The sequence below is a fragment of the Anabrus simplex genome, chromosome 6, assembly GCF_040414725.1.
Source record: "Anabrus simplex isolate iqAnaSimp1 chromosome 6, ASM4041472v1, whole genome shotgun sequence".
NCBI lineage: Eukaryota > Metazoa > Arthropoda > Insecta > Orthoptera > Tettigoniidae > Anabrus > Anabrus simplex.
The window spans coordinates 189,540,925-189,555,079 of NC_090270.1; the positions used below are offsets into that span (position 1 = coordinate 189,540,925).

The window sequence follows — 14,155 nt, forward strand, 5'->3', positions numbered from 1 at the left end:
AAACATTCGAATAACTGAAGAATCGTGAACTAATGCAAGCTTCAAGGGATGTTTGCGTAGTGCCTTCGACATTGGTTGACTTAATATATTAACATATCTTTATATATTAACTTAATGCATGCCATCATGATGAGTAATACAAAAACTGCCGACAGTTACTAATGGACTAGCCATGCCTAGAAGTTATAGATGTGGTAAAAAAAAAAAAAATCTACGAGTATTATATACTTTCAAACTTGGAACCAGTAATTCAAATAGCGTAAATCTTCCTAGACAGTTTTCATGCCAGAAGGACGAGTGCCAACTGAAATCCTGAAAAAGAACAGGTATAGATTCTGGCAGCTAGCTATGCACCTGGCTATGGCAGCACAACGGTCGGAGAGGGGTGATGAGCGGCGAGGGCGATCGTGTTGAATACACGTCTTGCTAAAAAGATTAACGTCTCGAACACAGGCATGCCTGTAACCGCTAGAAGGCACTTCCTCACTTAATATTCATACATACTTTAAAGCTCATGGATTTAAAATTAGTGTGGGTATCATATTTCAATTTTTTTCTGAAACTGTACATGACGCTTGTTTTGCAAGATGGAGTTACGGTCAGAAAACCACTTCAGCGTGAAGCATTCATTTACAGACGAAAGTACCGCATGTCAATGTAATTCTTACACGTCTGCTATACCCACTGAAAGCAGTTTGATCCTTCACAGGTGGTAAGGTGGCACATAATTTCAAACTTGGAACCAGTAGTTGAAATATCGCAAGTCTTCCTACACAATTTTCATATCCAAAAGGACGAGTGCCAATTGATTAAAAGAAATTGCAAGACGTAAGGAAGATAATGCAGTACGTTCCAGCAGAACATAGTGAATTTTACAGTGAGATTCTCAACTGGCCTCTACCACTACTACTACTACTACTACTACTAGATAGAATGGTGAGTGGGACAGCTAATGTAAGTTAGTGGCCTATAGTAAATTACTGTGTAATAAATTAAAAGTAATTTCAAAATATTTCAAAAAATGACATTTTATGCCAGGCTAGGAAAAACATTGAAGAGCAGTATTTTGTTTTCATAAAAGAATGCTAACAGTATTTTCTAACCCTCAGTTAGGGATTTCCGTTTCTTACTCCTTTGGCTTTAAGTAAGTTACTACTGTATACCTGCGTTTTCCTGACATGTGCTGTTTTCTTACTAAGTTAACGAAAGGAGTATTTCATTACCCCACCTATTCACTACAATTAATCCCACGGTTATGTGGTTAAATTAACATAGAAATTACTAGATTTAAAGGAACATGATTCGCCCTTTTACTGGGCATCATCGGCTTTATCTTTGGTTTGAGGACATTATTACTTATAAAAATTGAACTGTTGATATCTTACAAGTATTGACACTGTGGAGTAGTTATTACACAAAATAAAGATATTGAGACATAACATATACAACATATGGTAAATTACTTTAACCCATTTAAAATGCGTATCTTCGAACTTCTTACGAAGAGGATCCATCTCAATGTCGGAGATGTTATTTTTAGAATTAAAATAACATTTTCTTTTTAGACGAACATTTTAAATGGGTTAAAGTAATTTTAACATGTGTTCTATATGTTTTACGTACCGGTGAATTTACCGACACAGAACTCACTTTTTTATTTGCTAGTGGTTTAACGTCGCACTAAACTGCAAGAAGTCTTTGCTAGGAATGGGAAGCATCAATTGGGCTCTATAACTAGCGGGGACCGAGGAACGAATACCAGCTGCGTTTGCTCTGGCATGGATGTGCTCCAATGCTCATTTTAAAGAGTAAGAGATTCTCTGACAATCTTATGTCTGGTGTTCCACTTGGAACACTACTGCATTTGCCATTTGTGATAAGTAGATGTATCACAAGTGAGTTGTTTGTCCAATAGATTTAGCAATTCATCAAACGCTCTCTTTGTAGGAAAGCACTTTATTCGAGACCAGAGGTGCTCAGCTGGACGCACGTTGAGGCTAGCCCAGTGCGGCCGGGCTTGCATGACGTAAATGTGGGCAGCTCACGTAGCAAGCATACGTCACAGTGACGTGCGAGAGCAAACACACTTTGCAGGAAAGCGAGAGAGCACTGACGTTTGCGATTATGAAGCTCTCCCCCACAACTCCGCGAAGTGCTTATTGGGACACACTATTTAAAATAAAACTCTATAATCGCAACAGAAAAACTTATCTTTACAAGATATTCCGGTTTGATTTAAACTGCACTCGATTTAAACAGTTTTATTTTCTTATATTTATTAAATCAAAGAAAACTGCGGTGTTATAATTTTTGTGTTACAATCTAAAGAAGTAGGCCTACAGGGTTTTAAGCGCACAAGCTACGATTTACAATTCCTTGGATGCAAACGACTATTTTCATTTAAAAAAATGGAATTCCTGTTATTCATTAACCAATTTTTTAACAAATTGTTTTACGTCGCACCGACACAGATAGGTCTTATGGCGATTATGGGACAGGAAAGTGCTAGGAGTGGACTTAAGGTACAGCCCCAGCATTTTCCTGGGTGAAAATGGGAAACCACGGAAAACCCATCTTCAGGACTGCCGACAGTGGGGTTCGAACACACTATCTCCTGAATACTTACCGCACCTAAGTGACTGCAGCTATTGAGTTCGGTATTCATTAAACAAGAAGTAATAATAATAATAATAATAATAATAATAATAATAATAATAATAATAATAATTTCGTGTGGCTATGTCTAGCCGAGTGCAGCCCTTGTATGGCAGACCCTCCGATGAGGGCAGGTAACTGCGTGTTATTGTGGTGGAGGATAGTATTGTGTGTGAGTTGCAGGGATGTTGGCAACAGCACAAACACCCAGCTCCGGGCCATTGGAATTAACCAATGAAGGTTAAAATCCCCGACCCGGACGGGAATCGAACTGAAGGCCAGTACGCTGACTATTCAGCCAACGAGTGGGACAGTAATATAATTACATAATGCAACAATGATTTCGCACAGTATTTTAGTGTTGTATGACTTTCCCTGATCACTGAATTTCTTAAAATAGTCGATGAACGAGTATATAAAGTGAGAGTTTTGTCTGTACATTGCTCAGAATTTAAGAAGGATGGTATTTCCTAATTGTTCCTGTTCATAGTAACAAGGAAATGCACTTTTTTAATTTTCCGTAATTTCTCACCGTTTCTATGTATGTACCCTTTTTTCCTAGTTGCTTTACGTCGCACTGACACAGATAGGTCTTATGGCGACGATGGGACAAGGAAGGGCTAGGAGTGGGAAGGAAGCGGCCGCGGCCTTAAGGTACAGCCCCAGCATTTGCCTGGTGTGAAAATGGGAAACAACGGAAAACCATTTTCAGGGCTGCCGATAGTGGGGTTCGAACCTACTATCTCCCGAATACTGGATACTGACTGCACTTAAGCGACTGCAGCTATCGAGCTCATGTACCCTTTTAGAGGTCTAAAAGGGTGCAGTATGTATGTATGTATGTATGTATGTATGTATGTATGTATACGTATCACGAGAAAACGGCTGAAGAGCATTTAACGAAAATCGGTATGTAAAGTCGCTACAATCTAGGTCGTGATCTTACTCACGCTGAGAGAAATGGTAGTTTAGGAAAGGCCTAAATTTTAATTTTCAAATATTTATGTCATTAATGGTCCTATCGACAAAACTACATACGGTAACTAAAGTTATAATAGTATTAAATTTCCGATTATTTATGTCTTATACATTTTTACCGGTTCCGGTTATGATAGAGATATTCATGAATTTGGATTTTTTGTTGCTAAGTCCATATCAGCGCCGAGTCACGAGAAAATGGGTAAATATCACAAGAGTCGAAAGAAAACTCAATGTGAAAGCTTACAATATAGAAAGCTCATAACATCGATCAACAATAACATTACATCGATCATTGTTCGTTGTGATGTGCTTTGTGTCTTCTGTCGCCACTCAGCCAATCAATCAATCAATCAATCAATCAATACTGATCTGCATTTAGGCAGTCGCTCAGGTGGGATAGATGGGGATTACTGCTGTATACCGAGTATTTTTTTCTTTTAATTTGCTTTACGTCGCACCGAAACAGATATGTTTTATGGCGACGATAGGATAGGAAAGGGCTAGGAGTGTGAAGGAAGCGTCCCTGGCCTTAAATGCGGTACAGCCCCAGAATTTGCCTGGTGTGAAAATGGGAGACCACGGAAAACCATCTTCACGGCTGTCGACAGTCTGGTTCGAACCCACTACCTTCCGGATGCAAGCTCACAGCTGTGCTCCCCTAACCGCACGGCGAACTCGCCCGGTCGTACCGAGTATAACAGCCTGCCTGAATATTGGCGGGAAGTGGCTGGTGAGTTAGATAAATTTCTTCTTTAGCATGCCATTCCTCTGGTTCATAAATTTCCCGATACTACTGGTACGTAACACACTGGTTCATCATAATACGTGTGGTACAATTTATATCACAGGCTCATGAACTGTACCACTTTTAATCTTCACACCTTTTCTATCGCAGCCTTTAAACCTAAAACATATTACTTTGTAAAATTTGTATATAAATGCCCAAATGGCCGGGCTACTGTATATTTTCATTTAATTTTGTTAAGGTGTTACAGTTTCCATCAAAATCTTTTTAAAAAAACATTTGAGTGGTGAGACCGCACTCTACGAATGTGATATTATCTTGGCAATGTCTTCGCCGAACCGACAACCTTTGCTACTATGTGAAAAAGCACTGTCAAGTTGTATACGACTACACACAGAGTGATCAGGTATAATTTACTCCGGCGTGCGTGATGTTCTTCCTTTGGGAGAGCTCCCTGCTCGTTCACCACGCGCGAAAAGGGGATGGCGTAGTATGCCATCACATGTTTTGTTATCTTGTCCCACCCATCCCTGCTAGGGGACCTTGTACACGCGTCCGGTATCGAAGTCTTATGTTTGTTATTCGTAAGTATGAGAGTTTTGTTATTTTTTTAATTCTGTAATTAGTCATAAGGGTATTACAGCTAGTGCAATTCGAACGGCACAGCGTATCTAACTATGTTTCGTATGAATCGTCAGCTCGAAGTTCAGAGACCGTTTTAAGAAAATCCCGAATGTAGACATTCCAAATCATTAAACAGTCCATATAATTTTATGATAATTTTCAGGAAACTAGAGGTACAGGTACCGGTACCGGTATCTAGCCTACGAAACAAAAAACGCAGTGTAGGGTTCTTACCGAAGAAAAATTAGATGCTATTTGTCAGTTTGGAAAATTCGTCTAAAATATCACTTCGTCGTCTTGCAGAACAAGTGATAATTGCATATGGGTATGTGCAAAGGGCTAATTATTACACTTAAAGCCGTATAAAATAACTATGACATATGCTGTATATATATAAGTGCACCTTTATTTCTTATATAGCTCTACAGATTTCTCCTTCTAGCTCGTAATAAAAGAAATATGTAACAAACAAAACATAAAAAGGTATGTAAATGTCAAGCCTCGGTTGAATCATTGTGTCTGGTCATCCAACTCTAGTCTCGTAATATGGCACATGCTCTTCAACAAAGTGACCCTGTACGTAGGCGCATATTTTGTAAGTAGATTATGGAAAGAATGTAGAGTGGATAAATACGCACAGAATATTCCTCTAGGAAGTGGCCTGATTAAGTGCCCCTCTATGACGCAAAAATCGTCGGTGTACGGTGTCCATGATCGATGAAATAATCACAGGACATCTTTTTTTATTTAGAATACGCTCAGTTCTGTCACTTATTGAATACCATGCTAACACTCCTTATCAGGTCCGGCTCCATGGCTAAATGGTTAGCGTGCTGGCCTTTGGTTGCAGGGTTCCCGGGTTTGATTCCCAGATGGGTAGGGAATTTTAACCAACATTGGTTAATTTCGCTGGCACGAGGGCTGGGTGTATGTGTTGTCTTCATCATTTCATCCTCATCATGACGTGCAGGTCGCCTACAGGAGTCAAATCGAAAGACCTGCACCTGGCGAGCCGAACATGTCCTCTGACACTCCCGGCATTAAAAGCCATACGCCATTTTTTACTTATCAGAGAATTAAGGACAGGGTGCTATTTTGGATTTTTTCAACAGCACTCTGCCACTGCTCACACCGCGAATAATTACAGGAGAGAAATTTACTAAATGTTTCTACAGAACAAAGTTATTAGGAGTTTGTGTGATCCCCCCCCCCCAATATCACACAAGAACTGAAACATAATATTCGTCATAATTTGGTCATTAATGAAATTAAAATTGTGTTACTGTTTCATGGTTTACCCTCCCGCTACCGACCTAACCCCGCGTTCGCCAATAGCTCAAACATCGCGCGCCGGAATAAAGCATATCTGATCACCCTGCACACACAGAATTTGATATGAATCCTTACGGTCGAGGTTCTGTCATTCTATCGTGAGAGTATTTGTATTGGAGGACTCACCGTGGCTGAGAGCGAGGGCAGGAGCGTACACTGCCACAGAGGTGTAGAGCGCCATCTGTAGGACGTACATAGCGGCTGCTACAGTCCGCGCCTGAGAGTTGAACCGCATCTCCAGGTACTGGAACAGAGAGGAGACATGAGAACAGCACAGCGTAGACACTTCCTAGTATGGCAGAACTCAGGACGTACCGCGTAGGATGGTAGAATTGGTACGTCACTTTTAGTGTAAGGGAATGAACGTTTAGTAGTCAGCCAGATGGATGGGAATCCAACAGTTTCACCATCAGATTTCACTAAAATCTCACGCGTCAGTCAAGATACGAAGTGCAGAAATGAAGCAAGCAATATTGTAGTTTTACACGACTGTTGATATATTTGCCACGGGACCTCCTGATTTACGTAGGATCCGAACCACAGATTTGATATAATTATTCGTTTTAAAATCTCATGTGCCTTGGCTAGGATTCAAACCGCAGACGCCTTACTGAGAAGCCAGCGTCGAAGCCCCTTGGCTATCATGCTACATACTAGAGAAATGAGCAGTTTCCTATTTCTGCCTCGATTAATTCTAAGCATCTTTATCTCTAAATTGTTGCAGAAAACCTAATTCAAATGTCTCTCTTTGCTTCTTTTAGCTTCTATTATCCAATCGTTCTTCTAGGTAACCTATGTTCTTCCATTAATCCTACGTGATCCCACCACCGAAGCCGGTTCATATTGACCTCAATATGCTAATTTCTCTCTTCCCTTCTGCCATTATTCCCATCCGTTTGTACCAGTAGTTATCCTCTCTACGTGCATGTGTTTTCTGCAGCTAAAGGGGCCCATAGACGTGCACTATTATTGCGCAAAATGGATTGTACAATATATTCTTAGCTGCCCACAGACGTACAATATTATTGCACAACAATCGGGTTTGTGCAATAAATAGAATCGTGTTAAGATAATATTGTTGGTTGTGCAATATATTGTGCAAAGCTGTCATAGATGTACAATATGCGTGGCAATATATTATAGTCAGTCCATGCCGGTATTTTGTTTGGTGAACACACTTTTCTGTATCAGGAAGCGGCTTCACTTCCTTCCGGAAGTTTGTATGCAGAGAACTTATTTTTTAAAATAACTTCTTACTTGTCGGCGTTCAAATATGTTTGGTGATATTTCTCAATAAGCACCTCGTTCTGTTCACCTTTTTTAACGCGATTACTGTAATCTCTGCTCTTAACGTCCCACAGAGCCAAAAGGCCATGGCACACGCCGATAAACTCCAAAATAAACTTTACCACCTGTTTGTCTGCCATCACGATACGTTCTCCCCCACTTGTTGATACCAACCGGCGGGAGGACGGGATAGTGCACAATATTGCCAACACATGGCACAGTATTTTGCGATTTGCGCAATATATTGCGAACTTTTTTGATTTCGTACAATATATTGCACAACCCTTCAATATTAAGTACACACTAACAATTATATTGCGCAATAATATTGCACGTCTATGGGCCCCTTATTAACGGACGATATGATGTGAGTCCACCTACCTTTCAGTCCTGTACAGAAAAATCGACCTGAAAATAGAGCCTGTAAAAATATTTATGTTCCTGAACCATTTCCCGTTTACTAAACACTTAATCATAACAGATAAGAGCCCGGATGAACTCTAAGGATCAATCTGTTGGTGTTTGATCTTCCTTTTCTATGACTCGATCCAATCTGAGGTCAGTGGAATTTGAGGGTCGTCTGTTTCTCGCACGTTAAAGGTATTTACCGGGAAAAATCTTGTACATTTTTGTCCTTTAAAATCTATAGCAATTGGACGTTAAATATTAATGATAAAACTGAGGTTCGAATCCCCGTCGATCCTGGGTTGATATCTTGATCTCAAAATTCGCGTGGCATCAGGAAGGGCATCCGATCTTAAACTCGGAGTCAAAACCAAAATGATCCCGTGTTGCTCCAGCTTCCACAGAAATACCTGGATAAGCTGAATGAAGTTAGCAAAGTTCTACATTTTATTATAACGAATTATTTGACTAGAATCATATTAAAACCCCTGACGTTTTTAGTGCCCTTTCCGTTAAAATAATGATCACCGCTAGCACCAAGCAAATAAGATTTAGTGTTTAATGTTCATCGAATTGGAACTGGCCTTGAAGAACTTCGTATTTCATTTCTTCTCAATTTTTGCCGAGTATTTTATTGGAAATATTTTTCTTGTTTTCCTCAATGATTCTGCACATTAAAGCATTTAAGAATCAAACCTATACTTTTACCGTGGGGCAGTATACATTTGAAATATACTTTATAATTTGAATGAAGAGTCTTTTAAATGTGACAGAACACATACAGTCACTGATCTCCCATATTTGTGGATACAGGGTGTCCTTGAAAACTGCTCGAATGTTTCCGGAGGACGCAACACGCAACAAGCCAAGGAAAAAACAAGTTCTATAAACATTGTTCGCAAAACCAATATCTTCGGAGTCACGGCCTACTACTACTACTACTACTACTACTACTACTACTACTACCACCACCACCACCACCACCACCACCACCACCAATGATCACCATGTCTGACCTACTCTTCACATGTGCCCGTCGGGACCGCCATTCATTGCAACGGAGCCTTCCACCGCACAGTACAGCAGTGTAACAACCAAACATGCGCTATTTGAGCAATACCACACACCTGACGCAACTAACCTACTTGACTGCGACAACAATACGGTCTGCAGTACGCAGTGGAATACTGTGTTTCGTTCTTGCTTGATACAATAGAAATGCTCACACGAAGTTTTGCATTAATTGCACTTCACCCGTGGGATCGCGTTGATGGCGCGGTAGACTGGCAGGTACAGGTACGATGTGATGGGCACCACAATGAGGAAGGAGACATGTCATCCAAAAGTGAGTACCGTGCAACCCTATATGGAGGGATGTAATCACTATTGTGTGTTTATGTGGTGGTTGGTAGTGTAGTGTGTTGAGTGAATATGAAGAGGAAAGTGTTGGGACAAACACAAACACCCAGTCCCCGGGCCAGAAGAATTAATCCGAAGCGATTAAAATCCTCGACCCGGCCGGGAATCGAACCCAAGACCCTCTGAACCGAAGGCCTCAACGCTGACCATTCATCCAATGAGTCGGACAATTGCTTACATACAATGTTTTTGCATTTGTTTCGTGACGAAGTGCTTCGAGTGCAAGATAAGCCCCTCCTGCGTAAGACCGTAACACAACACGCTAGTAAGTTTATGACCAATGTTTAGATAGGAACAAATTTCCGTCTTATTGCATACGACCCTTCGTAAATTATTAGAACATCGCGACCATTGACAGTAGTGGTAGCGAACTTAAGTCCGAAGATATTGGAAGATATTGGGTTTGCATCCAATGTTCACAGAACCTTTCTTCGTTCGTGTTGTTCTGCCTCCTCTGTAAATATTGGGACCTTTTTCAAGGACTCTTGTATATGAAACCTAAGGGATAGCACCATGATGTTATCCCGCAACCTTAAGCTAATAAGAAACGCCTAGCCAAATGAGTTACTCAGGTTACCAAATTTGCTAAAATATAGTCCTTACCTCGTATGCCGAGGTGACGTTGATGGCGCGGTAGACTGGTAGGTACAGGTACGATGTGATTGGCACCACAATGAGGAAGGAGAGACAAGTCATCCAAAACTGAGTACCGTGCATGTACATCTCAGCGGGGTTACCCAGTAGCTCTATTGCCGTAATGAAGCTGAAACAAGATTACGGCATTAATTTGTACCAAAATTCAAAAGAATTACCATGTGCACTCACTACTGCTCAGAGCTCACGTGTTTGCTAGCGCAGGGTGAAGCGGCGAGAGTGTGGGGGGGGGGGGGATGCTCTTCCCTCCACACAGACTAGCTGCCGTTACCACAGCAACCTCCTCACTACTAGCTAGCGGAAAACATCGGCTCGCTCTTCAGACATCGTCTGATGGCTAAGTGCACGAACTCTGTTTAGCGTAATCAGCGTTTAAGATTCTTCCTAAACGTTGTTTAAACAAAGCTGAAGAGCACCATTCCTGATTATTATTTAAATTCCTGATTATTCGCGGTCGAACGAAACACTGTTGGCCGAGGAACTTACGGGAGTGAACAGGACTAGGTTCTAGTAGACTGATGAGGACACCCGAACATCGTACAGGCTTCGCTGTGATTGTGGCCAACCTTCAGTAATGGAGAAAACACAAAAAGAAGAAGAAGTTCAAAGTCAAGTTCGAACGGTTACCAGATATAAACAGTGATTAGCAATGAATATAAAATTACTGCCATATTTGAAGAAGACTTTGAACACGTAGTGTTATATCTTGGAATAGAATTGAAATGAGCGAAAAGTTATAAGGGTTATGATAGGCGATCCTTCAGAAGAACCACGTGATGGAAAATTTGCGGAAAGGTTTCTTATATCCAAAAGAGGAACAGTTTCATTTCTTCTGAAACAGTGCAAAAAACATACAATTTTCAATGCAGAGAAATCATCGTGTTTGCTATCAATAGATAATTCTTCTTGGTTTTTTTCCACGTTGTTTCTTTATCTTCAAAACGCCTGTGCCTGATAACTAATTCTGCTACAATATACATAGGTGTTAAAATCGGGAACATTTGACGACCGTTCTCTTTTTTCTGCCATGTTAGTAATAAGTAGTTTCTCAGCAATGAGAATGAATATTCTTCCGAATCGCAAAGGAAACACGAAATCGCCGTAGCGCTTTCATTATTTTCCGTTAACATGCAAAACCTGACGCTAGTCTTTAATTCCACTGCCAACTAATAGTGATTAAATAATCATTTAAAAGAATAGTGCTCCACGATTCCTCGTAACCAGTCTTTAAATTTGAAACATGTTTACATACACACTGGTTAGCCGATGCACTTGGCCATGTTCCTTGGTATCTGCGCTCTTATTAAATTGTAATCATCACTCAATCTTGTCGATACTTTTCCCTGCAGAGCTTTCTTTGATGATGCATCGATTTTTACGACCCTGAGGATACATTTTCCGCTTTCATTATGTTTACCATTCGCAAGAAGTGGGGAATAATTCTTAGCTAAGCTAGGAAAATAATAGGGATCATTATTAAGCATTGTAATCAGGAAGCTAGAGAAGGTAAAAATCAGCTTCATTAGCTCATGTTTGATTTTTAAACCATCATAATTAAATGAATGTTGGTAGTAAGAGTGGATCTTGCATTCAGGAGATAGTGGATTCGAACCCCATTGTCAGCAACCCTGAATATGGATTTCCATGGTTACCCATTTTCACACCAGCAAAGTGCTGGAGAGCTGTACTTAAGGCCACGGTCGTTTCCTTCCACTCCTAGCCATTTCCTATGCCATTGTCGCCGTAAATCCTATCTGTGTTTGTAACAACACAAGAACAGCAATAGCCTCAGCTACTTGATGGAGACTGGCGTAGACCTTTGAACTTCTCACCATTAAGGCGATCATTCTTGATAATTGCCCTTCAAGTGAAAATATCAATGACTCATTTCTAGTTTTCTAATTAGCGTCTTGTGCGCTCTGAATATTTTTAGTAATGCAGATACCGCTACGCTTTAGACAGACTGGCTTTCGCTACATTTACGATGGTCACATTGGTCATCGTAGCCATTAAGCGAGCTCCGAACAGTAGTTTGTAGTTTGTTGAGAATTTCCAAGAAAGCGGGTATACGACCAAAACCATGGCACCACAAAGAACAGATTCAGGATGTTTTCGATTAATTTTACAATACATGCATTCAGTTAGTCAACTCGTGATCAATTTAACGAAAATTAAATTAAAACAAATTATGTAATCGAAGGCGCTCTTACGTCTAAGACTGTTGCTCTTTCTCATGCCAATCGCATGACTTGAGTGTTTCTCTGGTGGTAGTTATGGATGTGTTGTATGTAGATGAAGAGAATTGTGTTAAGACAAACACTAACATACTCCCCCCCAGCCAGGGGAATTAACCATACTCAGTTAAAATCTTTGGCCTAGCCGTGAATTGAACCCGTAGCCCTCTGACCCGAAAATCAGTACGCTGATACATTCATCCAAGGAGTTGGACACGATAACGAAATGAATTATATTAAGAAAAGTCATCTAAGATATTGAGACCAAAATATAATCGTATTATTTATAAATCTATCATACATACATAAAAATATTAAATTAGAACCAAAAAATAAATCTTAGCAGTGTACTACTTTTTTTATAATGAGAGCTGGACTACTGGAAAAAAGGAAAGATTCATTGGAAGTAACTGAATTGTGGATTTGGAGGAAAATGAAGAGGACATGCTGGAGTAAAAATAAAGACGAATCGAGAGGTTCTAAAGGAAGTCAATGAGCAACGGAGACTGATAAATGATGTAGACAGGGGGAAGTTAAAACTTGTAGGTCATATCCTGAGACAATGAATTTGTAGTAAACACGTCTTTGAAGGAAAAATTCTAGGAAAGAAAGGTAAAGGAAGACCAAGGAAGACATACTTTGAGGAAGTGAGGAACTTTATGGGACGTAAAAAGTAGAAGGAAGTGAAGAGAACAGCGGGATTGAGGGGAGAAGGCTTAGTCTAATGCGTGATCATGATGAGCGTTAAAATAATAATAGAAAAGTTCAAAAGTAGCTGTATTCGTTTTCTTCCATTTCACCAGCCCGACAGTGATTATAAATTCAAGAAAGTCAAAGTTAGAATGTTCCCTGATAAATGAATGTGAATACGTATCTGTTCTCTAGTAACAGTCATTTTAAAGGTAAACAAGTAGATTACCTAGCAGCCAATGAAAGGGACATAGGTCCAGTCCCCATGGAGCTGCCTCCTAGCAGGAAGTCTTCGGACGTGGTCTGTTTAGGCCCAGTACAGCTGTAGAACAGTCCGATGGCAGTGGAGATGACCAGCATGGCTGCAAGGACCGAGTAATCCTCCCAGCCGAAGTGGACGTGCTGTTCACACAGTTGTCCCACCTCCTCCATGGTGCTTGTCGGGCGAGTGTTTCGGCCTCCTGCAAATGGACAACAACAAGGATAAGAACAAATTTGATCTCTGAATAAGAGGGGAGTAGATCAAATCAAGTAGCAAAGATAATATTCCTCCAATTGAGTGACATTCTAGATTTGCACAATTAATTAAAGTCTATCAGGTTCCACCTTTTCAATACTAATACAATGTTGTTGGATGATATTTACAACATTATTTATTACAGTACATGTTTCGGTGCTCTGTTATGTCACCATCATCAGCTGATTTAGAAAATGTGAAAAAAACTTGGCGATCTAAATATTAAACAAAATATTGTCATACTTAACTCATACATATACATATTTACGTACAACAGAATATTTTTTGGTTAAATCCTAAACATCTATTATGCTATATTAAATATTCCTAATATGTAAACAAGAGAATTCTTGTAAGTCATGAATATAATTATTTTTTTTCTCATCTGGTTGATGAGTTGTCTTCACATTCCTTATGTCTGTAATTCTATGCTCTCGTACTGTCTAATTAGAATGCGCACTTAAAATTGAGGAATTAAAATTGCATGCAGTCTATTTGATGTTAAAATGTTCATTTCATTTGTATATTAGCTGCTTTTGTTGGATAAAATTCATTATATATAACAATTGTTAAACATTGAGCCATCATCTTATATTTATTAAGTACTAAAAC

General features: G+C 39.9%; 1 protein-coding gene across 2 annotated transcripts in view; it reads right to left on the reverse strand.

Annotated features, from left to right (window-relative positions):
- The window catches only part of LOC136875640 (sodium-coupled monocarboxylate transporter 1), a 247,732-nt gene that overhangs the window by 62,014 nt on the left and 171,563 nt on the right, over positions 1 to 14,155 (reverse strand). For both annotated transcript variants that reach the window (XM_067149181.2, XM_067149182.2), the window contains exons 2-4: positions 13,256 to 13,487; positions 10,052 to 10,211; positions 6,464 to 6,581 (exon numbers count right to left, since the gene is read on the reverse strand). In XM_067149181.2, coding sequence (XP_067005282.1) covers positions 6,464 to 6,581; positions 10,052 to 10,211; positions 13,256 to 13,458 — 481 coding nt within the window. In that variant the 5' untranslated portion in view covers positions 13,459 to 13,487. The remainder of the gene's footprint in view (positions 1 to 6,463; positions 6,582 to 10,051; positions 10,212 to 13,255; positions 13,488 to 14,155) is intronic.